Raw genomic sequence first — 24,193 nt, 5'->3', positions numbered from 1 at the left:
GAACCACCGTTATATCTACAATAATTTAACAATGACCTCATTATAACCATCACTATCCTCCATATTTTAAACTTATTGTTACAATATACTTTGAACAAATACTCATTCACATACCTCTACTCGGCTACATGCCGGTTAAAGGCTCTCTCAGGCTGGACCTCATAACGCCGCATAACTGCGTCAAACGTCATTTCGTAATTTAAAGGGCTAGATGTAAGGCAACTCCCTATTAGTTAAAGAAACAGACCTCATACCCATTCTGGGAGTCACTATTGATCGAAACCTCACACTTGATACCCACGTGAAGAACACAACGAAAAAAATGTTCTACTCGATGTGGAAACTCAAAAGAATAAAACCTTTTTTCCCCAAGATATGTCTTCCGCACCCTAGTACAGTCACTAGTGATAAGTCACCTGGACTATTGCAACGCTCTGTATGTAGGATGCAAAGAACAGACCATTAAAAAACTCCAAACAGCCCAGAACACCGCAGCCCGTCTCATTTTTGGAAAAACCAAATACGAAAGCGCAAAGCCCCTAAGAGAGAAACTGCACTGGCTCCCGCTCAAGGAACGAATTGAGTTCAAGATCTGCATGACCGTATACAAAATAATTCACGCAGAGGCCCCACTCTACATGCTGAACCTAATAGACTTACCACCCAGAAATGCCAGAAGATCAGCCCGCAAGTTCCTCAATTTGAACTTCCCCAGCTGTAAAGGAATTAAATACAAACAGGCATACGCTACTACCTTTGCGTACAAAAGCACACAGTTCTGGAACGCACTACCCATGACCCTGAAAACCACGGACAACTTAACCAGCTTTTGCAAATCTATGAAGACATATCTCTTCAACAAGGCCTACAAAAATAATCCTTGATGAAACAAACTACTCCGTATACCACCCAAACGCTTTAAAACACCTCTAACACGACCTTACCTAATACCTTCTAACTAATTCCTCTTCCACCTCCAGTTTATTACTGACTGTATCTAAGATTATGTAATGACTATACCATATTAACACCCTGTAAGCCACATTGAGCCTGCAAAAAGGTGGGATAATGTGGGGTACAAATGCAATAAATAGATAAATAAATTATAGTGTGGGGACAGTGCTTTTGTGATTTATGCCTATGTTTCAGCAATTTTGTCCTGGTTCTAGTTTTCAAAATCGGATTTAGACATCATATCGAAAAATGCCCCTCCACATATCCAAACTGCTTGCAGACATTTTCAGTTCTCTTTTTCCCCAACTAAAGCAGGAACCCAATTTCATAACTTCAATGGGATGGATGGGCCTTTAAAATCATGCCAAGCTTAGCCTATGGCTGGGATGTAAGGTCCGTCTTGTAGCCATGTTAGTTTTCTTCTCCCCATTTTAAACTGAGTAAGGAATCTATCAGCTCTGTTGTTGGAAACGCTCTCATTCTCACCCAACTTGCTGACAAAGGAGGCTGAATAGTCCCAGATCCCGCAGTTCAGGCCAGCAGAATGGTCTCTCAGCTCATAGAGGATTTCTTCCATCTGGAAGGAAGCCAGAATGCTCTCTATTAGCACAGTGGCTTTGATGGTTCCAGCTGGCAACGTCAGCTACAGGAGAGAAAAAGAAAATCCAGACATTGGTCTATCTAGCTCGGAATACTGTTTCCAACAATAGCCAGTCCAGGTCACAAGTACCTGTCAAAGTCCCAAAATGTTGAGAGGAAGCAAAAAAATAAAAATTTAATGTTTTCATAAAGGTCACCACAGTGGCGTTCCTAGGGTGGCTGACACCCAGGGCGGAGCGCCGATGCGCCCCCCCCCTCAGGTGCAGTGCGACCCCCCCTGACAAAATGACGGACACCCCCCGGATGCATCTTTACCTGTTGGGGGGGGGGGGGGTGCGCGCATCTGTCGGCAACGCTCGTTCCCTGCTCCCTCTGCCCCGGAACGGGTTACTTCCTGTTCCAGGGCAGAGGGAGCAGGGAACGAGCGTTGCCAACAGACGCGCGGCACCCCCCCAGCGGCGTGCACCCGGGGCGGACCGCCCCCACTGCCCCCCCCCCTTGGTATGCCACTGGATCACCACAGTTCAAGAAGCAGATGATTATTTCATAATTAGTGCTGCAGATCTGAAATAGCCGGAGGCTAACGTGGTGCCTCATGTTAAATTTACTGTTGTGAATTTGATATAGTTCACATAACACATTTGTTTTCTACCATTGACGCTTATTGAAAACACGTCTTCCTGGTTTTGTAATTGATAACGTCCCTGTCTCCTCAGCTCGAAACCTTGGGGTCATCTTTGACTCTTCTCTCTCCTTCTCTGCTCATATCCAGCAGATTGCCAAGACCTGTCATTTCTTTCTTTACAACATCCGTAAAATCCGCCCTTTCTTTCCGAGCACTCTACCAAAACCCTCATCCACACCCTTGTCACCTCTCGTTTAGACTACTGCAATCTGCTTCTTGCTGGCCTCCCACTTAGTCACCTCTCCAGTCGGTTCAAAACTCTGCTGCCCGTCTCATCTTCCGCCAGGGTCACTTTACTCATACTACCCTTCTCCTCAAGACCCTTCACTGGCTCCCTATCCGTTTTCGCATCCTGTTCAAATTTCTTCTACTAACCTATAAATGTACTCACTCTGCTGCTCCCCAGTATCTCTCCACACTCGTCCTTCCCTACACCCCTTCCCGTGCACTCCGCTCCATGGATAAATCCTTCTTATCTGTTCCCTTCTCCACTACTGCCAACTCCAGACTTCGCGCCTTCTGTCTCGCTGCACCCTACGCCTGGAATAAACTTCCTGAGCCCCTACGTCTTGCCCCATCCTTGGCCACCTTTAAATCTAGACTGAAAGCCCACCTCTTTAACATTGCTTTTGACTCGTAACCACTTGTAACCACTCGCCTCCACCTACCCTCCTCTCTTCCTTCCCGTTCACATTAATTGATTTGATTTGCTTACTTTATTTATTTTTTGTCTATTAGATTGTAAGCTCTTTGAGCAGGGACTGTCTTTCTTCTATGTTTGTGCAGCGCTGTGTACGCCTTGTAGCGCTATAGAAATGCTAAATAGTAGTAGTAGTAGTAGTCTCTTGTAATCAGAGGTGATATTGTGATGTCATAATGCCTCAGGCCACCAATAAGAGCCAACCTCATCAGTGATGTCACAATGGCTTGATTGTCCTATACTTGGCTCACTTTTATTACATAGCTCTTTGAGCAGGGACTGTCTTTCTTCTATGTTTGTGCAGCGCTGCGTATGCCTTGTAGCGCTATAGAAATGCTAAATAGTAGTAGTAGTAGTAAAACGTAGCAAGAAGCCATGCTGCTTAACTTATTTATTTATTAAGGTATTTGTACCCCACATTATCCCCACAGACATGCAGGCTCAATGTGGCTTACATAAACCGGAGAGAGAGAGAGAGAGAACTCCGGAGATATCAGAGATACAAACCGTGGCTTTCCCCAGGTCTACCTTAATAACAGTTTATGAACTTTTCCTCCAGGAATTTGTCCAAACCTTTTTTTTTAAACCCAGCTACACCAACTGCTTAACTATCTATTGCTTAACTATATATTGAGTGAAATATGTGGAGGCTGCGGCGTGTTAGGTTTTGTCTCACCAGAGAGCTCTTCCGCACTCTCGTTCACTGGCTAGTTCTGTCTCACCTGGACTACTGCAGTGGGATTTATGCAGGCTGCCAGGAGCATCTACTGAGGAAATTCCAGACTGCCCAGAATACTGCTGCGAGACTCATCTTGGGCAAGCCACGCTGGGTTTCTGCGCAGCCCCTACGTTTCAACCTACACTGGCTACCTGTGAGAGAACGAATCGCATTCAAGATCTGCACTTTGACACATAAAATAATCTATGGCTTAGCTCCGGAATATATGATTCCTCTAATAGCTCTCCCACCTAGAAATGCCATCGCTACAGCACGCACCTTTTTACAACTCCATTATCCATCTTGCCGGGGTGTTAAATACAAGCTTCTTTTTGCTTCCACTTTCCACTACTCCAGCCCGAAGACCTGGAACGCTCTTCCCCTGTACCTAAAGTCGCAAGCTGACCACCCTCTTTTCAAGAAGCTGCTGAAAACGTACCTTTTTGAACAAGTGTATTCCATTAGTGACTCTGCTGTTCAGTCATCCTAATTGCTGTTAACGTTTTATCCTTATTCTACTGCTAAACTCATGTGCTGTATCTCTTCACTTTTGTAATTCATGGAAGCCACATTGTGTCTGCATTTGTGGGAAAATGTGGGGTAGAAATGAACCGTAAATAAATAAATAAATAATAAAAAAATATTTCTCATATTTGCTCATATGTGCTACTATGTAACTTCATGGAGTGTCCCCTAGTCTTTGTACTTTTTGAAAACGTAAACAATTGCTTTGTGTTAACCCATTCCACCTCACTCAGGATTTTTTTAGATCTCTATCATATCTCCCCTCAGCTGCCTCTTCAACAAGTTGAAGAGCCCTAACCCATTTAGCTTTTCCTCATATGAAAGTTGTTCCATCCTCTTAAAATTTTTTGATCACCCTTTTCTGTACCTTTTCCAGTTCCACTATATCTTTTTGTTTTTTTGAAATGTGGCAACCAGAATAGCACACAATACTCAAGGAAATAAGACTTCTAACTCAAAAGGAATATATACACTGGTCTCTTTACGCACACAATTTCAGTATAGTAAAGTGAAAACGCTAATATAAGGGAATGGGACTTGAAATACTGCCTTTCTATGGTTTTTGCAACTACATTCAAAGCAGTTTACATATATTCAGGTACTTATTTTGTACCAGGGGCAATGGAGGGTTAAGTGACTTGCCCAGAGCCACAAGGAGGAGCTGCAGTGGGAATTGAATTCAGTTCTCCATGATCAAAGTCCACTGCACTAACCACTAGGCTACTCCTCCACTAGCAACATTCCATGTAGAAGCCTGCCCTTGCAGATCAGCAATGCGGCCGCGCAGGCTTCTGTTTTTGTGAGTCTGACGTCCTGCACGTATGGTGCATTCAGGGCAGAGGAGAGAAGGGTCGCTGGGTATATAGGTGCATGCAGGGCAGGGGAGAGGAGGGTCACCGGACATGGGTGGATGGAGGGCAGGGGAGAGGAGGGTCATTGGGTATGGGTGCATGGAGGGCAGGGAGGGTCACTGGGTGCATGCAGGGCAGGGGGAGAGAAGGGTCACTGGACATGGGTGGATGGAGGGCAGGGGAGAGGAGGAGAGAGAGAAGAAATGCTGGACATGGATGGAGGGGAGGGAAGAGTGAGGAAGGAGATGAGATGAGGGAAAAGGAAGAGAGGAGAAAAACTGCATATGGATGAAGAAAATAGGCAGAAGTTGAGGACCAAAAATGAAGAAGAAAGGAAAGAAATAAATGGAAAGGAAGCCCTGGAAATGGAGTTAAGAGGACAGATAGCAGCAGAATCGGATACCTGGCCAGCATGAGCAGAAAAACAGTCACCAGACAACAAAGGTAGAAAAAAAAACATTTTATTTTCATTATAGTGTTTGGAATATGTTCACTTTGAGAATCAGGTGCTCAACATTAAAAGTTTATATTTATTTACTTATTTATGGCATTTTATCCCATATTAAACATGAATTAGATTGGAACCTGGGATCATTTAATTTTTTTTTTCCTGGAGATAGTAATGCATTGCCGCTCCCCCCCCCCCCCCCCCGGCTATAGCCAGCTCTGCAATTTTGGGGCGGCGCAGAGGTGAACGGGGGGGGGGGGGCGCAGAGGTGGACCAGGGAGAGAGCCTGTTGTTAAAAATTTACCAGCACACCACTGAGGTATACCTACTCTCTGCCCCCAGACACGCGGGATTAGCGTGTCCCACAGTAATGTCCTTTTATCGTGCGATAAGCCCATATTAGGCCTGCCACGCCTTAGTAAAAGGACCCCCCCCCCCCAGTTTCTGCACCTCAAAGGAACAGAAAGGAAACTAGGTGCTAATAGGTGTCTCTCTCTCCCTTCTGTACCTTTCCCTTAGGTGTTTGCAGCCCAGATTCATAACCCTGACTTTTTTTAGGATTAAATCTTAGTAATCAAATTCTAGACTTGGGCTTACCATTCGCTAAAAAGGAAGTAACCACCAGGCTACCGCAGCAGCCCGGCGGTACTTCCCACCCCCAGCGCACCGTCATATCTGGTGCTACAAAAATATATTTATTTTTATAGCGCCGGTGTGTACCCGGCAGTTAGCGCTGGAGTCCTTACCGCTACCTCAGTTGGTGGCGATAAGGGCTTCCCCTACACACACACAAACACATAAAATGGCCACGCGGCAAGTGCTTCACTTGTCGCATGGCCATTTCTTTAAACAAAAAAAAAAAAGAAAGACCTAAAGAAGAGAGAAATTTCTAGAAATGAGAGAAGAGACGAGGTCTTTGGGGGCAAAGTTTTTGCTTGCATAATACTATAAATGTATAGTAAAATATTTGGGAATTAAGTATGGTTTTTTTTTGTACCGATTCAACTAAGAGAATTCATAGATCTGAAAAGGATAGTTTTTGCTATAACATCAGTACAGCACAAGTATTAATAGGTGGGGGGGGGGGGCATAAAGCCTTTCCTCTTATTTTTTCTTTTCTAGTTTGATTTCCCCCTTCTTCTCTTTCCCCTCCCCCATTATTGTGGTCTACGGAAGGGACAAAGTGAGTTAACTTGTTTACCTTGTAGTAATTCTCTTTAAGAGAGTATATATTGTCATATATATTGATCACTTTTGTATCTTATATTGCCTGTAACAGGATTAATGCTTGTGTAATACTAAAATTGCATAAATAATAAAAAAAAAGAAAAGATAGACCTACCTTTTACCAGCTGCTGTAAAGGGGGCCTCGGTGCCCATCATAAACACGCACCGACGCCTCCGCAGACCCAATTTTGCTACAGGTTGGTAAAGGGGGCCCCAAGTGTCAACTCTGTTGCAGATTTTGGTATCATGTGTAGTTGTCTTGTATGTCTACTTTACAATTTTACATAGTAGGCTGCATCTCAAAAAAGATATAGTGGAATTAGAAAAGGTGCAGAGAAGGGCGACGAAAATGATAAAAATGATGGGACGACTTCCCTATGAGGAAAGGCTAAAGTGGCTAGGGCTCTTCAGCTTGGAGAAAAGGCAGCTGAGGGGAGATATGATAGAGGTCTATAAAATAATGAGTGGAGTTGATTGGGTAGATGTGAAGCGTCTGTTCACGCTTTCCAAAAATACTAGGACTAGGGGGCATGCGATGAAGCTACAATGTAGTAAATTTAAAACGATCGGATAAAATGTTTCTTCATGCAACGTGTAATTAAACTCTGGAATTCGTTGCCAGAGAATGTGGTAAAGGCGGTTAGCTTAGCGGAGTTTTAAAAAGGTTTGGCTTCCTAAAGGAAAAGTCCATAGACCGTTATTAAATGGACTTGGGGAACATCCACTATTTCTGGGATAAGCAGTATAAAATGTTTTGTACATTTTTGGGATCTTGCCGGGTATTTGTGACCTGGATTGGCCACTGTTGGAAACAGGGTGCTGGGCTCGATGGACCTTTGGTCTTTCCCAGTATGGCAATACTTATGTACTCATGTATATACATGATACTCAGATAATGACTTCACATAAATATAACACAACTCATCTCTTCAGTTCCTTAGTAGCCTTAAAGAACTGAATTGAATCGAATCAAAAATCGATTCATATAAGTTAATCAAGTCAAAACCTTTTTGGCCAAATCGGACAGCACTATCGGGGAGCAATATAGAAAACCAACCAACCAGGGGCTGGAGGTTTGACGACTCCCCCTAATTCTTCTAAACCACCTCAGACCTTGCAGACATCAGTGCTCAAGCTATTAGTTTCTCTGTGTTGCTATGGATTAGTAATAGCCTGCCTACCATGCATTTTAATATGCTGTGCACTGGTGCCTATTGCATGAGTTCATTTGGGAACTAAACCCCTTTCTGCATCTTGCAGCCCCTGCAGGCACATAGACTTCTCGTTAACCACTCACTGCCGCCCGTAGTAGCTTTCTGCACGGACTCCTTAGTTTGCTGCCGTTCCCTCAGTAATAACTAATGAAGGTTAAGCCTCTTATTTGGTTTGTTTGTATATCCGGTCAGTCTGTCTTAACCAGACTGTAAGCTCCAAATAGCACAGACTGTCTCCTATAAGTGTTTGTAAAGCTCTGAATACTCCTGGTACTGCTATCTCTACTATAATAAAAAGCACCTCCAACGTTCTGAAGCTGACTCCGTGGCTTCACTGAAGTGAAGGGTTCGTCAGATTCGTCAGTCTGTCACCATCTCTCTCGGCCCTGCCCTCATGTCAAAACGTGATGACGTCGAGGGTGGCGGACCTATCAGAGGCGCGAAGGCGGGGCCGAGAGAGATGTTGACAGACTGACGAATCTGACGAACCTTACGAACCCTCCACTTCAGAGAAGCCACGGAGTCAGCTTCACAACGTTGCAGGTGTGTTTTATTACACTACACAGCTCCCTAATTTTGCAGTTAAACATCGCAGGGTGGCTGGAGGGGAGGAGATGGGGGGGGGGCAACGACCCTGGAACTGGGAGGGAGGGGGGCGGACCCTGGAACTTGGAGGGGGGGTGGGCAGACCCAGGAACTGGGAGGGAGAGGGCCGACCCTGCAACTGGGAGGGGGGGGGGACCATGGAACTGGGAGGGAGGGAGGGGGGCCCCTGGCACACACTCTCATTCTCACACACACTCTCTCGCACCCAGTCTCACTCTTTCTGTCACACACACTCACACATTCAGTATCTCTCTATCACACACTCACTCTCACACACACTCTGTAAAACACACACACTGCAAGGAAAATCTTGCTAGCGCCCGTTTCATTTGTGTCAGAAATGGGCCTTTTTTCCTAGTTAAACAATAGTAACAAAGATACAGTATGGGCAATGTTCAGAAAGCCCATTTAAATAGGTCAATGGCTTTTTGAAAGTTGTGGGTAATAGCATTTAATAGTCTTACGTATTTCTGCTTTACTTTACTGAAAACCTTACCTTGTCCTCTGTCCAGACAAATATCTGATTCCAGAGTCTGGCCTCCAAAAAGCTTTCCACCTAAAGCAGACAGACATATAGGCGTAAAATACCTAAATGTTGTATGGTTATATATAGAATTATGCACACAAAAATCAATATTGTCTTTATCTGATTATCTTTTCATTTGATTAGTTCTTTAGCTTGCACTATCATTCTTATTATTTGGTCTATATACATATTTTTTAAATTTTTGAGTTTCCTGTTTTATCTGTGATTTTGATTGTTTATCTGTATGGTCATCGTTTTTTAAATAATGTATATGTGTATATATATGTTTTGTAGACTCCTGATGCAGGCCTAACGGTCCAAACACAACGTTTGTGTCGAGCCTTTTTTTCATCAATAAACAACTGTTTTAAGAATCCATCCCTCCAGTCTTTGGTTTTCCGTGGTCAAACATCCCACTTTCTTCCATACCCGTCAACTACCTAGAAACATACAGCATGCTTTGGGCCAGAACATCTTTTCTCTCGCGGCACCTTATGCCTGGAATCAACTTCCTGAACCTTTACATCTAGCTCCATCTCTACCTGTTTTCAAATCTATGCTGAAAACCCACCTTTTCACTGCTGCTTTTTAGCTCCTAGCCAATACTCAATTGCCCTCCCCTTGTCCCTTCCTTCCTTCTCACCCATTACTTCCCTCACCCGTAACTGTCTTGTCTGTCTGTATTATTTAGATTGTAAGCTCTTTTGAGCAGGGACTGTCTCTTTGTGTCATGTGTTCAGCGCTGCATGCGTCTGGTAGCGCTATACAAATGCTAATAATAATTACTACTAATCATTTCTATAGCACTACTAGACTTATGCAGTGCTGTACACATTATATGCAGGTATTTTCTCTGCCCCTAGAGGGCTCACAATGTAAGTTTTTGTACCTGGGGCAATGGAGAGTTAAGTGACTTGCCCAAGGTCACAAGGAACTGCAGTGGCTAACCATTAAGCTACTCCTCCACTCCACAGGCTACTCCTCCACCTCGGAGACAATTATTTTAACAGCTTTTATAAAAATAGAAATATCCACACACAGGCAAGGCTTGTACCATGGACTTCATGACTGACCTTCCTGATTCCGGAGGATTCACCACCATTTGGGTAGTCATTAACTGGTTTTCAAAGATGGCACACTTTGTTCTGCTGGCTGGGCTACCATCTGCATCAGTTTTGGCCCAATACTTCTTCAAGGAGATCTTCCACTTGCATGGCTTGCCTGAATCCATTGTTTTTGATCAGGGAGTCCAGTTCACCTCAAGAGCCTGGTGCAACCTCTGTAAAACTCTGCGTATCAACCTGAACTTTTTGTTTGCTTATCATTCCCAAGCTAACAGCCAGACAGATAGAGTCAACCATATCCTGAAAACTTTCTTCTGCAGCTATGTCTCTGTTCAATAAAATAACTGGCCGCAATTACTACCACGGGCTGAATTTAATTATAATATCTGTCATGATTCTGCTGGATAGGCAGGAATGTTTGGGACTCACTCCTGATTGGCTTGTCAGGGGCTGAACCAGCAAGTCAGAAGCAAGCCTGCCTTTCTCTGCAATCCTTGCTTTAGTGTTGATTGCTTTGTTTGCTCATCTGAAGCCAGCCTCTGTGTGTGTGTGTGTGTGTGTGTGTGTGTGTGTGTGGGGGGGGGGGGGGGGGGTATTCCCAGCATGAGCTTGATTCACTCCCCTACACCTGGTCTGCTTTCTACTCCTCTAACCTTGTGCTGTCTGTGGTAAGCTTCTGCCTTGTTTTGTTCCAGTTTGTTTGTTTACTTTTCTCTCTCTCTCTCTCTCTCTGTTCCCTTTGTTGTGCTGAGCTGTTGCTCTGCTCCCTGTGGTTCTGCCTCTGTTCGGCAGTCCTTCTGTCTGTATATTGCTCCTGTTTGTTGGTTTTAGTTCTCTTTGTTTGCTGAATCTGTTTGCTGTGTTGTGGGGCCAGCTTTGTGTATTCTTATAGGTGGTTTTCCTTTACCCTTTCCTTGAGTGCTGTAAGGTACAGCCTAGAGTGTTCCTATGAGTGGCTTCCCCTTTTTCCTTGAGTGCCTAGTGGCATACCTTAGAGTATTCCTTTGAGAGGCTTCCCCTTTCCCTGAGTGCTGAATGGTTCAGCCTAGAGTGTATTCCTGTAGTTGGTTCCCTTTTTTCCCTTGAGTGCTGTATAATACAGCCTAGAGTGTTCCCTTCTGGGGCTTCCTGTATTCTTGATCGCCCTGTGACACAGCCTTGTGTATACCTTTAGAGGTTCTGTCTCTCACCCTTTCCCTTGTGTCTCTACCCTGCACTGTGTGCACTGCTTGTGCTCAGTCCCTTGGGGACCCTTCATTGTTCTTTCTCCCCTCCTAGAGTGTGACTGGGTTCCCAGGTGGCCGTGAGGCCCGCTTGCTTGGACTCTGCGCGAGTGGGTTCTCGATTGGCCATGAGGCCCACCTGAATGCTCTATCTCCCATTTTTCTGGTAGTGCCTGTTAGCTGTTGTGTGTGTGCGGTGTTTGGTGGCTGGGGTGGTGCATAGGGCCTGTTTGGTCTACCCTAGGCCTTGGCCAAAATCCTATACTAGGCCTCGGCCTGGGCTCAAGGGCTCACATCCAGAATAACAATAACCATGTGAGCAAAGCCTCCGAGTACTCTCCTTTTCACTTAGTCACAAGTACCTTTACCCTTGCTTTCCCAATGGGCACTGTAACTGCCGTTGAGGCCACGGCTCTGACTCTAGAAAAGCAATGGAAGAGAGTGGAGGAGTGGCCTAGTGGTTAGGGTGGTGGACTTTGGTCCTGGGGAACTGAGGAACTGAGTTCAATTCCCAGCACAGGCAGCTCCTTGTGACTCTGGGCAAGTCACTTAACCCTCCATTGCCCACCGCATTGAGCCTGCCATGAGTGGGAAAAAGCACAGGGTACAAATGTAACAAAAAAAAAAACACATGAACTTTTTCTTCGAACTGTGGCAAAATACAAGGAACAGACTGATAATATCTAGTTATCTACTCTGAATCTCCGCCTCAAGACTCCCTCTGCTAAGTTTGCTCCTCGATTCATTGGGCCATATCCCATTCTTTGCCAGGTAGGCCACTTCATCTGAAGTTGCCATCTACCTTATGGATTCACAATGTATATCACGTCCTTCTCAAGCCATTAATCCTGAATGGCAGAAAGAAGCCGCCTGTGCCTTCCACTGTTCTATGAACCCGGACCACGAGTATGAAATTCGGGACATTCTCGACTCTAGAAGACCGCTGGGTAAACCCCACTATCTTACTGCCTGGAAGGGATACAGACCTGAGGAGAACTCTTGGGAGCCTGTACATCATGTCCACGCTCCCTTGCTTATAGGGCAGTTCCACTGTACGTTTCTCCTGAAACCCAAGCCGGGGGGAGGGGGGAGAGGTTACTGTCACGGCCCTGCTATGCCCCTCTTTGCCGTGACTCACCCATGTCATCTGCTGGGCGCTGGGGTTGGGTGCTGCATTGCTCCTCAGGACTTCCTCCCACGCCTCCTGTGCCTTGACCTGCCCGTCCTGCTGCTGACCACTGGGGTCGGGTGCCACAGTGCTTTCCCAGGTCTGCCTTGGGCCCTATGAACCTTCCTCCAGCTGTTTGTGAGCGAACATGCATGGAACCACTAGTATGCTTTTGGGAGGGCAGGCCTTCTGGGAAGGTTTCCTGTGGTAACAGATGCCGGAGCACTATTTGAGGGGAAGCCTGTCACACTCTCTCTGCCTTGCAACAGGTCACTGTACTTCTCCTGTGGGCTTCCAGCTTCTGCCTCCAGCTCCAGCTTCCAGAATTCCATTTCCAGCTTCAGCGTCCAGCTCCAGCTTCCAGCAATCCGCTTCCCGCTTCAGTGTTCGGCTCCTAGCCCCAGAGTCCTGCTTCCAAACCTCTAGCTCTTGTCATTCTTTGCCTGGGTGACTCTCCTACCATCAGTTTGGGCCTATCTAACCTCTGGCTTGGCTGGGTGGCACCAATCCATCCACAGTCCAATGGCTCATCTACTGCGGAGCGTGACATGGATCTATTGCTTACCCAAGCCTCAGTGTTCTTTGTAAGATAATTAGGGGCCAGCTGTAATGTCTCAGATATATCTTCAAGACCAACAGTTATTGTGTCTTTGAGATGACTCGGGGGCCCTGCTGAACAGGGGCTAGGTTTGGGTGTCTCTGATAGCTTGGGGGGGTGGAATTTGTAAGTCTGGGGTTTAGGTTTGTTTTAGTAAATGAGTGTGCTTAGAAAAAATGTAGGATGTAATTTCTCTACTAGGTTTATGTATTTGTTAAAACCATGATACATTTACCCATTCTAACAATGTGCTTTCATTGTTACCTTTTAGTGTTAAAGAACTGCATTTTCTTGTATATCTTTAAGTGGTTCTAGTGATGTATTTACAGTACATTTTAATAGGAGCGTAGCAACTCGGAAATGCACCCCGTGCTCCAAGGCCCTCCCGCCGCGTCACAGCCAAGCAAGGGAGGCCATCAGATGAGTGCAGTTTTGGTGCCCCCGTCTCCCTTGCACCTTAGCTACAGCCCTGCATTTTAAAGAAATGTAGTTTCTACACCGGAAGACACTGCAGGTTCACTGCTCCCTGACTGCCTTGAACAGCAGCCCATTCACTTCCATGCCAGCTACAGATTTGCCACCCAGTCGTTACCTTTGAAAGATAAAAGAAAGGCCCACTTTCATTTTCATACAGAACTTTTCCGGTGTGGTATACCAGCAATCCATAATCGAAGAGGGGCCCTGGGATCTCTCTTCCATTCACCTGTGAGGGATTCAAAGAAGCACCACATTTAGTGCAGGGAATGGACATGCAATGCCAGGTATCTGATCATACCTGTATAACAAAGCCAGTCACAGATATTGTGCTCAGTGAACAAGACTCCATTATGTTCATATTGAAGGTAGATACTGTTTGAAGTGAATCACTATCATATGATTTTATTGTGAGGTAAATTTTCAGACCAGTAGATATTCAAAATGATTGTTCATGAATTAGTTCGGGTCTGCTGGGTAGGCTTTCCGGAAGAGGTCAGTCCTCTCAGTGTCCCTATCCTCCCCTCATATTCAGCATCTCTACTCTGTGTCCCTATCTTATTTTGTCCAGCATCTTCCCTCTGTGTCCCTATCCTTCCCCCTGTGTTCAGCATCACCCTTCTGTGCTCCTGTCCCTATGCTCCCTCCATGCCCAGTATTTCTTCAATAGATTCCTGTTCCTCCCCATATCCAACTTCTCCCCCTCTCTTCCCAACCTCCTGCACCCTCCACACTCAGGTCAGCATCTCATCCTCTCTCTCCCCTACCCCCTGAGGCCAGTATCTCTCCCTTGATGCCCTGCCCTCCTCCATCTCATGGCCAGTATCTCTCCCTGTCTCACCCTGACCCCTTCATTCTGTCATTCAGTGTCTCTCTGTTGGTACAGCATCTCTTCCCTTCCCCCTAGCCAGGTCTCTCTCTCTCTCTCTCTCTCTCTCTTTTCCCTTCTCTTCCCCCAAGGTCCAGTTTCTCTTCTCCCCCCTCTGCAGGTCCAGAATCTCTCCATCAACCCCCCCTCCCAGGTCTGTCATCCTTCCCTTCTGCTCCCCCTGCATGACTGGCATCTCTCTTTTGCTTCACCCCCCACCACAATTCTCCAAACTTGCAGCAGGTCACTGGTAGTGGCAGTGATGGAAACAGGTTTGCTCTGGCCAGCTCCACTAATGCCTTTCCTCTGCTATGTCCCACCCACAGGAAATTGCATCAGAGAAGGCACGATGTGGCAGAGAAAAGACCTTGGTGGGGCTAGCCAGAGGCAGCCTATTTTCACTGCTATTGCTGTCAGAGACCCGTTGCAACTACGGGGTCCTTTTACTAAGGCTCGCTAAATGATAAGACGCCCATAGGAATATAATGGGTGTCTTATATTATTTAGTGTGCACTAAATCTGTTAACGTGCCTTAGAAAAAGGACCCCTATATTATCATCTCAGACGCCTTATGTTTGATTTTGGCCAAAGTGATCCTGTTCCAACAGTTTATAATAACAAGTGGTATAGTGAGCTAGAAAATACCATCATATTATGCTCCACCATGTTCCAGGCTCTTGGTCTTAGCATAAGGATGGGTGCTTCTGATATACGAGGTACATCTAGCAGAAAAGACAAAAGAAAATAACACACTGCAACATTAATTGACCCAGTCAGTACAAGAATTGTCTAAACTAAATATTAGATATCCAAGCACGCTTCCATTTCATGTTACCTGGGATCTTGTTATGAACAGCTTGGTAAACGTTGTAGATTCCTTTGATCTGATTAGAGAACGTTGGACAGTTTCCATCATCAAAATCCACCTATGCATGTTGAAATAAATATGACTGAATAAGAGCTGGAGGAAGTAAACAGAGAACCACGGAGTCCCCTGAGAAACTCCAGCACAGAGGGACATAAATGTCAAAGAGGAGCTTCCTTAAATACTGTAAAATTTCAGACCAAGATCACATTAGAGTCCAGGCAGCCTTCTGCCTCGTAAACCAGGATACGGAATCACTTAGGAATCCAACCCACCATCACAGGGCAGTCACAAATTTTTAGGAAAGAGCTGTTCTGTGGCTGTCACTCTTTTCCTGAAGGGTTTGATTATCATACTCAGAGCAAGAAATTCAGAAGCTGTTGGAACTCTAATTAATAATTATGATAAATCCAGTCTAACATTTTGATTGAGTAATGCTGTTGAGCAAACATTTTCCATTGATTAAGGGGGTTAGATATATGTGAGTTCATCAGTCTTCCTTTTCCTTTATAGCAGCAAAAATGTGGAATAACTTACCCAAAGGTTTCAGATATGTTAGCTATTTACCATTTTGGAAGTTTCTCAAGACATAGTTATTCGAGAAATATCTATTATAAGCTGTTTTTAGGGTTAATATTCTATTATTAGTAATGCTTATTTTAACTTTTTCTCAATGAAAAAAGTGAGGCTATTTTTGTAAGTCTCTGGGTGTACCTGGACCATATTTTGTGTAATCTGCGTTGAACTTATTAAGTATACATGAAATATAAGCAGTTAGCTTGGCAGAGTTTAAAAAGGGTTTGGACGGTTTCCTAAAGAACAAGTTCATAGACCGCTACTAAATGGACTTGGGAAAATCCACAATTTTGGGAATAACATGTATAGAATGCTTGTACGTTTGGGAAGCTGCCAGGTGCCCTTGACCTGGATTGGCCGCTGTCAGGGACAGGATGCTGGGCTTGATGGGCCTTTGGTCTTTTCCCAGTGTGGCATTACTTATGTATTTATGTACTTATGTACTAACAATAGTGGTACAGGACAGATATTGTGCGATATATCATTTACACTGAATTATCTTAAATACTAAAATGCTGTTTTTGACTTTCTCTTATTGTTTGGTAGTGTCACACAACCTGCTCCACAAAAGACCCTCCTGTTCATCCAGATTGAGGATTTCATTCTTACACTGCATGGTACACTTCTACCTGGACGCCCTGGGCGGTAGATGTCAAAGCACGGAGAAAACGCTCCGTTTGAGCTGGAGCTGTGTCCCCAATGTCCACATGTCTATTCTGCAATCGGCGTGGGACCGGCAGCACTTTCCAGCTCTTGTCCCTGCGAATGTGGGCAGTGTCAGGCGAATAACCAGGATAAGCATTGGTTAAATCCAGCTGGACTTTTCGAGCAGCTCGCTGCCAGAGGATCTGCGAATAGATTGAAATATGCAGTTTACATTTGGCCTTTCACATTTTCTTCCTAAAGTCACTCCCCCCACCCCCGATATTCAAAGCTATATAACCAGCCAGACATGGCTATTGACTGGTTAAATAGCATATCGGCGCCTAACTGTGCATATTCAGCTAAATATCCGCGGTTAGTGGCTAGCCGCTAACCAGCTATATTGCGCGCTGGTTAGGCGTGGATATTCAGCATTTGGCTATGTTCAGCGGTTAAAATAGGCCACATAAATCGCAGGCCTATTCAGCTCAAACATCAATCAAGTATCCCAGTGGTGTGTAGGAGAGGAAACCATAACCCCCATAAACCAAAGAGAAGGCAAAAGTGCAAGAGGTCAAACACCTAGATAACAATACTTAATAGATCACCTCATTGCCACACCAAAACTACCCCCAGACCACCCTTGGGAACTATAGGACTGGTGAATGCCAGATCAGCTGCAAAGAAATCCTCCGTGATCCATGATGCCATAAATGAACAACATCTTAACATCCTAGGAATAAGTGAAACCTGGCTAGAAAGTGGGGGGTTACCACTGGCTGAACTATGCCCAACAGGTTTCAACATCCAACATCAACCAAGACCAGGAAGACGGGGTGGAGGGGTAGCAGTCTTGGTTCGGGATACAATCAAACTGCGCAGAATATCCATCCCTCAGCTACATGAATCTGAAACTCTTAATACAACTTGAAGAGGAGAAACCAATCTGGCTGTTCATCATGGGCGTAGACTGGGGGGGTGAGGGGGGGCAATGCCCCCCCCAAACGACGACGACGTGAGACTGGCACCGCCGCGCCAGTAGTTAAAAAAAAAACAACAAGCAGGCACGCGCTCGTCTCCGTCCGCTTCGCTTCCCTGCCCTCTCTGTCTGCGTCCCGCCTTCCTCTGACATCATTTCCTTTCGGGCAGGACACAGACAGAGAGGGCAGGGAAGCGAAGCGGACGGAGACGAGCGTGTCCGTCTACCCCCTCTTTTCCTCCCTCCCTCCGGCGCAGGCAGCAAGCATGCTTCTTCAGTTTTTCTGTGTTCCTGGCAGCGGTAGCGACGTACACGCTGCCTTCGGCTCTGCCCCGAAGCCTTCTCTTCAAGTTCCTGTTCCCGCATAGGTGGGAACAGGAACTTGAAGAGAAGGCTTCTGGGGCAGCCCGAAGGCAGCATGTACGTCGCTACCGCTGCCAGGAGCACAGAAAGGTTGAAGAACACTGCTGCCTGCGCTGGAGGGAGGGAGGAAGAGAGGGGGGTAAACGGAGTCCACGATCCTGGACCTCACGGGGGGGGGGCAGCAGAGGGAAGATGGATGGAACTGGGAGGGGTGGGGAGCAGATGGAAGATGGATGGGACTGGGAGGGGTGGGGAGCAGAGGGAAGGAGCAAGAGATGGATGGGACTGGGAGGGGTGGGGAGCAGAGGGGGATGGGACTGGGAGGGGTGGGGAGCAGAGGGATGGACCAGGAGATGGATGGGACTGGGAGGGGTGGGGAGCAGAGGGAAGGAGCAAGAGATGGATGGGACTGGGAGGGGTGGGGAGCAGAGGGAAGATGGATGGGACTGGGAGGGGTGGGGAGCAGAGGGATGGACCAGGAGATGGATGGGACTGGGAGGGGTGGGGAGCAGAGGGAAGGAACAGAGGATGGATGGGACTGGGAGGGGTGGGGAGCAGAGGGAAGGAGCAAGAGATGGATGGGACTGGGAGGGTGGGGAGCAGAGGGAAGCCTACTGGAAAGAAGACACTGCATAAAACAGAAGACACTGGGACCAAAGCGAATAGAAAAACTAAATGATCAGACAACAAAGGTAGATAAAAGTATTTTATTCAGAATTTATTAATTGAAATATGTCAGCTTTTTGAAATGTGCATCTGTGATATTTTGCCTGTAAATTTAAATTCCTTCCTCCATATTAGCATATTCATTTGCATATGTATATGCACAAATGAATATGCTAATATGCTCTGCCCATCCTTTGCCCCCCCAAATGAAACAGTCAAACTACGCCTATGCTGCTCATGGTTTACAGAGCACCTCGTAACAACACATTATCTGTGCAAGAACTCCTAGACCTGATTACTCAAGTGACCCTGAATTACCCTAGGCTGGTGATCATGGAAGACTTCAAGCTACACATCAAAACTCCAGATACCACCACAGCTGCCTTTCTGGACACGATGACAGCACTAGGATTTACACAGGTGATCAATTCTCCAACCCACGAAAAGGGTCACATACTAGACTTGGTATTCTACAAAGGGGTGGCTATCCCAGAATTCTGGGATACAGGGCCGTGCCTAGGGTCTCTGGCGCCCCCCTGCAGACTATCAGTTGGCGCCCCCCCCCCCCCCCTCCCCGGTGAAAATGATCGCTCACCACTTGCTACACTGACAGGAATTGTCAGCAATATTCTTAGAAACAAATTGCTATACATTGCAAAATAAGATAGCAGATGTAAATTCTCAAAGTAGACATATTCCAAACGCTAAAATGAAAATAAAATGATTTTTTTCTACCTTTGTTGTCTGGTGACTTTCTTTTTCCGATCATGCTGGCCAGTATCTGAGTCTGCTGCTATCTGTCCTCTTAACTCCATTTCCAGGGCTTCCTTTCCATTTATTTCTTTACTTTCCTCCTTTCTTCTTCATTTCTTGCTCTATATCCATTTCCAGCAATTTCTTCTCTCTCCCTGGGTCCTGTCTTCCCATCCACGTCCATCCTTGTCCCTCTCTGCCCTTCCCTCCTCCATCCATAGCCAGCAATCCTCCTCTCTCTCCCCTCCCCTCCATTTCCAGCAAATTGTCCTCTCCCTGGGCCCCCATGTCCATCCTTGTCCCTCTCTGCCCTTCCCTCCTCCATCCATAGCCAGCAATCCTCCTCTCTCCCCTCCCCTCCATTTCCAGCAAATTGTCCTCTCCCTGGGCCCCCATGTCCATCCTTGTCCCTCTCTGCCCTTCCCTCCTCCATCCATAGCCAGCAATCCTCCTCTCTCTCCCCTCCCCTCCATTTCCAGCAAATTGTCCTCTCCCTGGGCCCCCATGTCCATCCTTGTCCCTCTCTGCCCTTCCCTCTTCCATCCATAGCCAGCAATCCTCCTCTCTCTCCCCTCCCCTCCATTTCCAGCAAATTGTCCTCTCCTGGGCCCCCATGTCCATCCTTGTCCCTCTCTGCCCTTCCCTCCTCCATCCATAGCCAGCAATCCTCCTCTCTCTCCCCTCCCCTCCATTTCCAGCAAATTGTCCTCTCCCTGGGCCCCCATGTCCATCCTTGTCCCTCTCTGCCCTTCCCTCCTCCTCCATCCATAGCCAGCAATCCTCCTCTCTCCCCTCCCCTCCATTTCCAGCAAATTGTACTCTCCCTGGGCCCCCATGTCCATCCTTGTCCCTCTCTGCCTTTCCCTCCTCCATCCATAGCCAGCAATCCTCCTCTCTCTCCCCTCCCCTCCATTTCCAGCAAATTGTCCTCTCCCTGGGCCCCCATGTCCATCCTTGTCCCTCTCTGCCCTTCCCTCTTCCATCCATAGCCAGCAATCCTCCTCTCTCTCCCCTCCCCTCCATTTCCAGCAAATTGTCCTCTCCCTGGGCCCCCATGTCCATCCTTGTCCCTCTCTGCCCTTCCCTCCTCCATCCATAGCCAGCAATCCTCCTCTCGCTCCCCTCCCCTCCATTTCCAGCAAATTGTCTTCTCCCTTCACGCAATTCGCGAACCGCTTAGCACTGCTTAAAAAAAAAATTACACGTCAGCAGGAACAGGCTGCTTCAGCCAATCCCAGGGGCCTTCCTTCAGCGTGTTCCGCCCCTGAGGGCTGAAGGAAGGCTCCTGGGATTGGCTGAAGCAGCCTGTTCCTGCTGACGTGTAAATTTTTTTTTAAGCAGTGCTAAGCGGCAGCGCGGTTCACGAATCACGTGAAATGGGGGGTGGGACGACGCGACGGCAACGAAGAGGTCGCAGCAGCGTCAGTGAAAGCGGAGCGCTGCCGACGTCTACCTTCCCTTCGCGCTCTTGGTTCCCTCAGTGTCCGCCTTCTTCTGACGTCAGAAGAAGGCGGGACACTGAGGGAACCAATGAGTGCAAGGGAAGGGAGACGTCGGCAGCGCTTTCACTGACGCTGCTGCGACCAGGTAAAAGATTTAAAGGCCTCGGCGGCGCGGGGCGAGAGTAAGCACCGCGGCGGTGCCCTCCAGAGGTGGGCGCCCCCCTGCGGCGCTTACCCCGCTTACCGCATCGGCACGGCCCTGCTGGGATAACAGGATTGAAATAACACCCCTATCATGGTCAGACCATTTTCTAATTAAATTCTCCATAAGTGACCACCTAAAACAAATGGCACCTCCCAGAGTTTGGAAGGAGATCAGAGACAAAAAAAAAGCTGACCGCTGAGAATTTCCTAGAGGCCTTGGACTATCCACATGTGGATGAAAAGACAACAACAATTGTCAGAACACGTTGACATCTGGAATACACACTTAGCCGAGACCTTAGAGAAAACAGCATCACTAAAAAAGGACTTATGCCCCACTCACAAACACTCACCTTGGTTTTCTCCAGAACTTCGGATCCTTAAACGTGAAGGAGGAACACTGGAAAGGAGATGGCACAAATCTCACCTGGATACAGACAGGCTAAACCGCAGGAAGCACATGGCAAAGTACCGCACAGCAACCAAAAAAACAGTATTTCTCTCAATGCATTGCACAGGCTGCCAATTCAACCAAGCAGCTGTTCAGTATAGTAAACAGCCTATTGCAACCCCCATAACAGAACCAGCCTGCCCAGTCTAAACTGAACTGAAATGATTTTGCTGCATACTTTGCCAACAAAATTAAAAGTCTCCTCAAAGATTCACTAGCAATCCCTAGTTCCCAATCAGTCAACCAGGGATGCACAAACTCACCCCCTCCTGACAGAAACAGATAGGACACTGTTAACCCAAAGACAGAGGAGAACCTTGACAAAATCCTAAGAGACATTCGACCAACTACCTGCTCCCTCGATCCCTGCCCATCAAAGGTAGTGCAGAAGGCAAGTATGGGCCTCATAGAAGGCGCCACAAAAATTGTGAACACCTCTCTTTCTAATGGCAGCTACCAACAGGCATTAAAAAGGGCAGTGGTCCACCTTCTGCTGAAGAAAAACAACCTTGACCAGGACAAACTTGAAAGTTACAGGCCAGTATCCAACATCCCGTTTCTAGGGAAACTCATAGAACAAACAGTCTGTGTTCAACTTAATGACTGGTTAGAAAAGAGAAACTGGCTAGATCCACATCAATCTGGATTCAGACCTGGTTATGTTACAGAAACTGTCCTTGTATCCCTACTAGATGATCTTCACAGAAACCGAGACAAGGGTTCGCCTCAATGTTAGTATTGCTTGATTTCTCTGCAGCTCTTGACACTGTGGATCATGATATCATGCCAGCACAACTGACAGAAACAGGTATCAATGGAACAGTACTTGCTTGGTTCAGATCCTACCTATCAGACGGGCAACAATCCATAATGTTTGGCAGCAACTTATCACCATGGACACTGACCTGCGGGGATACCACAAGGATCGATACTGTCACCTATTCTGTTCAATATCTACCTCAAACCACTAGTTGAGCTGATTCGGTCAATGGACACTCAGTTCTACGTCTATGAATCTGACTTACCTACAGTCTTGAATAAACTGATTACCTGTCTAACATCAGTTCAAGAATGGGCTAAACACACCAAACTTTGCTTGAACCCAAGTAAAACCGAGCTTCTCTGGGTCCCTAACACAAGTGGCTACTTACCTGACATCAAAATCCCTTTTGGGAAGTACGAACTCCCCCTAAAATCACAAGTCAGAAACCTTGGAATACAGTTCGATTCAACACTTACACTGATTCCCCAAATCCAAGCAACCTTCAAGAGCTGCTTCTACTATTTGCGACAGCTACACTGCCTCTCTCATTACATCGAGAAGGTAAATCTTATCCCAGTTGTACATGCCATGATAACATCAAGACTAGGATTACTGCAATGCATTATACAATGGTCTGACTACAAAGGGCCTGCACCAGCTCCAGTTGATTCAGAATGCAGCAGCAAGACTCATAGAAGGTTGCAAGCGACGTGACCAGAACTCTTTGCTGGAGGATGTGGCAACAGCAGTTAGCATATCTGGGTTTAAAAAAGGTTTGGACAAATTCTTGGAGGAAAAGTCCATAGTCTGCTATTGAGACAGACATGGGAAGCAACTGCTTGCCCTGGGATTTGTAGTATGGAGTATTGCCACAATTTGGGTTTCTGCCAGGTACTTGTGACCTGGCTTGGCCACTGTTTGGAAAACAGGATACTGGGCTAGATGGACCATTGGTCTGATCCAGTATGGCTACTCTTATGTTCTTATGTTAACCGGTGCTCTTTGTGTTCAGGGCCAGCGTTAGGGGTGTCAAACAGGGCAATTGCCCTGGGCTTCCATGCCACAGGGGGCCCCAATCTGCCTCAAGTTGAAGGAGGCATAGCTTGCAGGCAGGCTTTGGGGGCCCCTTTCCAGTTCCTGCCCTGGGCCCTGCATCTCTAACATTGGCCCTGTTTATATTATGCATATACCTGATCAACGTCTTTATCAAATGTGGAGGCGAGATTTGCTACGAAGGAAACAGCATCCTGGGTGAGAAGTGTGTGATACTCATGTTCTAAACCAGGAGGTGTAGCCTGTAGATCCACTGTCACCGCCATCTGGAAGGAGAATCTGAAAAGGTTAATGAAGAGAATAATTTAAAGGGGAAAATGCAGTCATCCATGCTGTATATCACGTCACCTTTCATCCAGAATTCCCAGGAAGGTTATTACAGTGCAGGTACTAAGTTCTTTTCTCCATTTCAGCTTATATTTAGTTCAAGTCCATATAGAATAAAGTGATGTTCCCCTAAACAAATATTTTGCTTTTTTACACAGAGGCTTCTCCAAGTGATAAAGCATGCTTTGTATTAATCTTTGCAGTGAAGAAAAACTTTAAAGAGGAATTAACATCATGGAAGTAATTTAACCCTGCTCTCTCTCTCTCTCTCTCTGACCCCAAACTACAAAAAGAACGCAACCACACAAAAAAATTGTGTTCAAAATAAATTTACTACAAGAATATATTTTTTACTATTATTGCAGACTAGTGAGGTAAAAAGCCCGTTTCGCGAAAAAATGAAACGGGCACTAGCAAGGCTATACCTCCATGCCCAGCGATTCTCCCATCCCCTCCCTTCCCATCTATGTCCAGCAATTCTCCTCTGCCCTGCCCTCCCCTCCTGTCCCCTCCATGTCCCACGATTTGGCCTCCCCTCCATGTCCTGCGATTCTCCCCTCACCTCCCATCCAATCAACATCCCGCGATTCTCCCCTCCTCTCCATGGCCAGTGACTCTGTCCTTCCTGGCGCCCTTACCTTTAAGCCTACCATCTTACCT

The 24,193-nt window shown here is 46.5% G+C and overlaps 1 protein-coding gene across 1 annotated transcript in view; it reads right to left on the bottom strand.

Annotated features, from left to right (window-relative positions):
- LOC115461694 (malate synthase-like) overlaps positions 1-24,193 on the bottom strand; it is a 96,418-nt gene that overhangs the window by 59,622 nt on the left and 12,603 nt on the right. The window contains 7 exon segments of the mRNA XM_030191719.1: positions 1,441-1,597; positions 9,025-9,084; positions 13,700-13,810; positions 15,095-15,171; positions 15,285-15,375; positions 16,520-16,738; positions 23,344-23,485. Coding sequence (XP_030047579.1) covers positions 1,441-1,597; positions 9,025-9,084; positions 13,700-13,810; positions 15,095-15,171; positions 15,285-15,375; positions 16,520-16,738; positions 23,344-23,472 — 844 coding nt within the window. The 5' untranslated portion in view covers positions 23,473-23,485.

The sequence above is a fragment of the Microcaecilia unicolor genome, chromosome 2 (genome assembly GCF_901765095.1).
Source record: "Microcaecilia unicolor chromosome 2, aMicUni1.1, whole genome shotgun sequence".
NCBI classification, from domain to species: Eukaryota; Metazoa; Chordata; class Amphibia; order Gymnophiona; family Siphonopidae; genus Microcaecilia; species Microcaecilia unicolor.
Note: the sequence above shows the minus strand (reverse complement) of the source record. Positions and strands in the feature narration are given on the sequence as shown.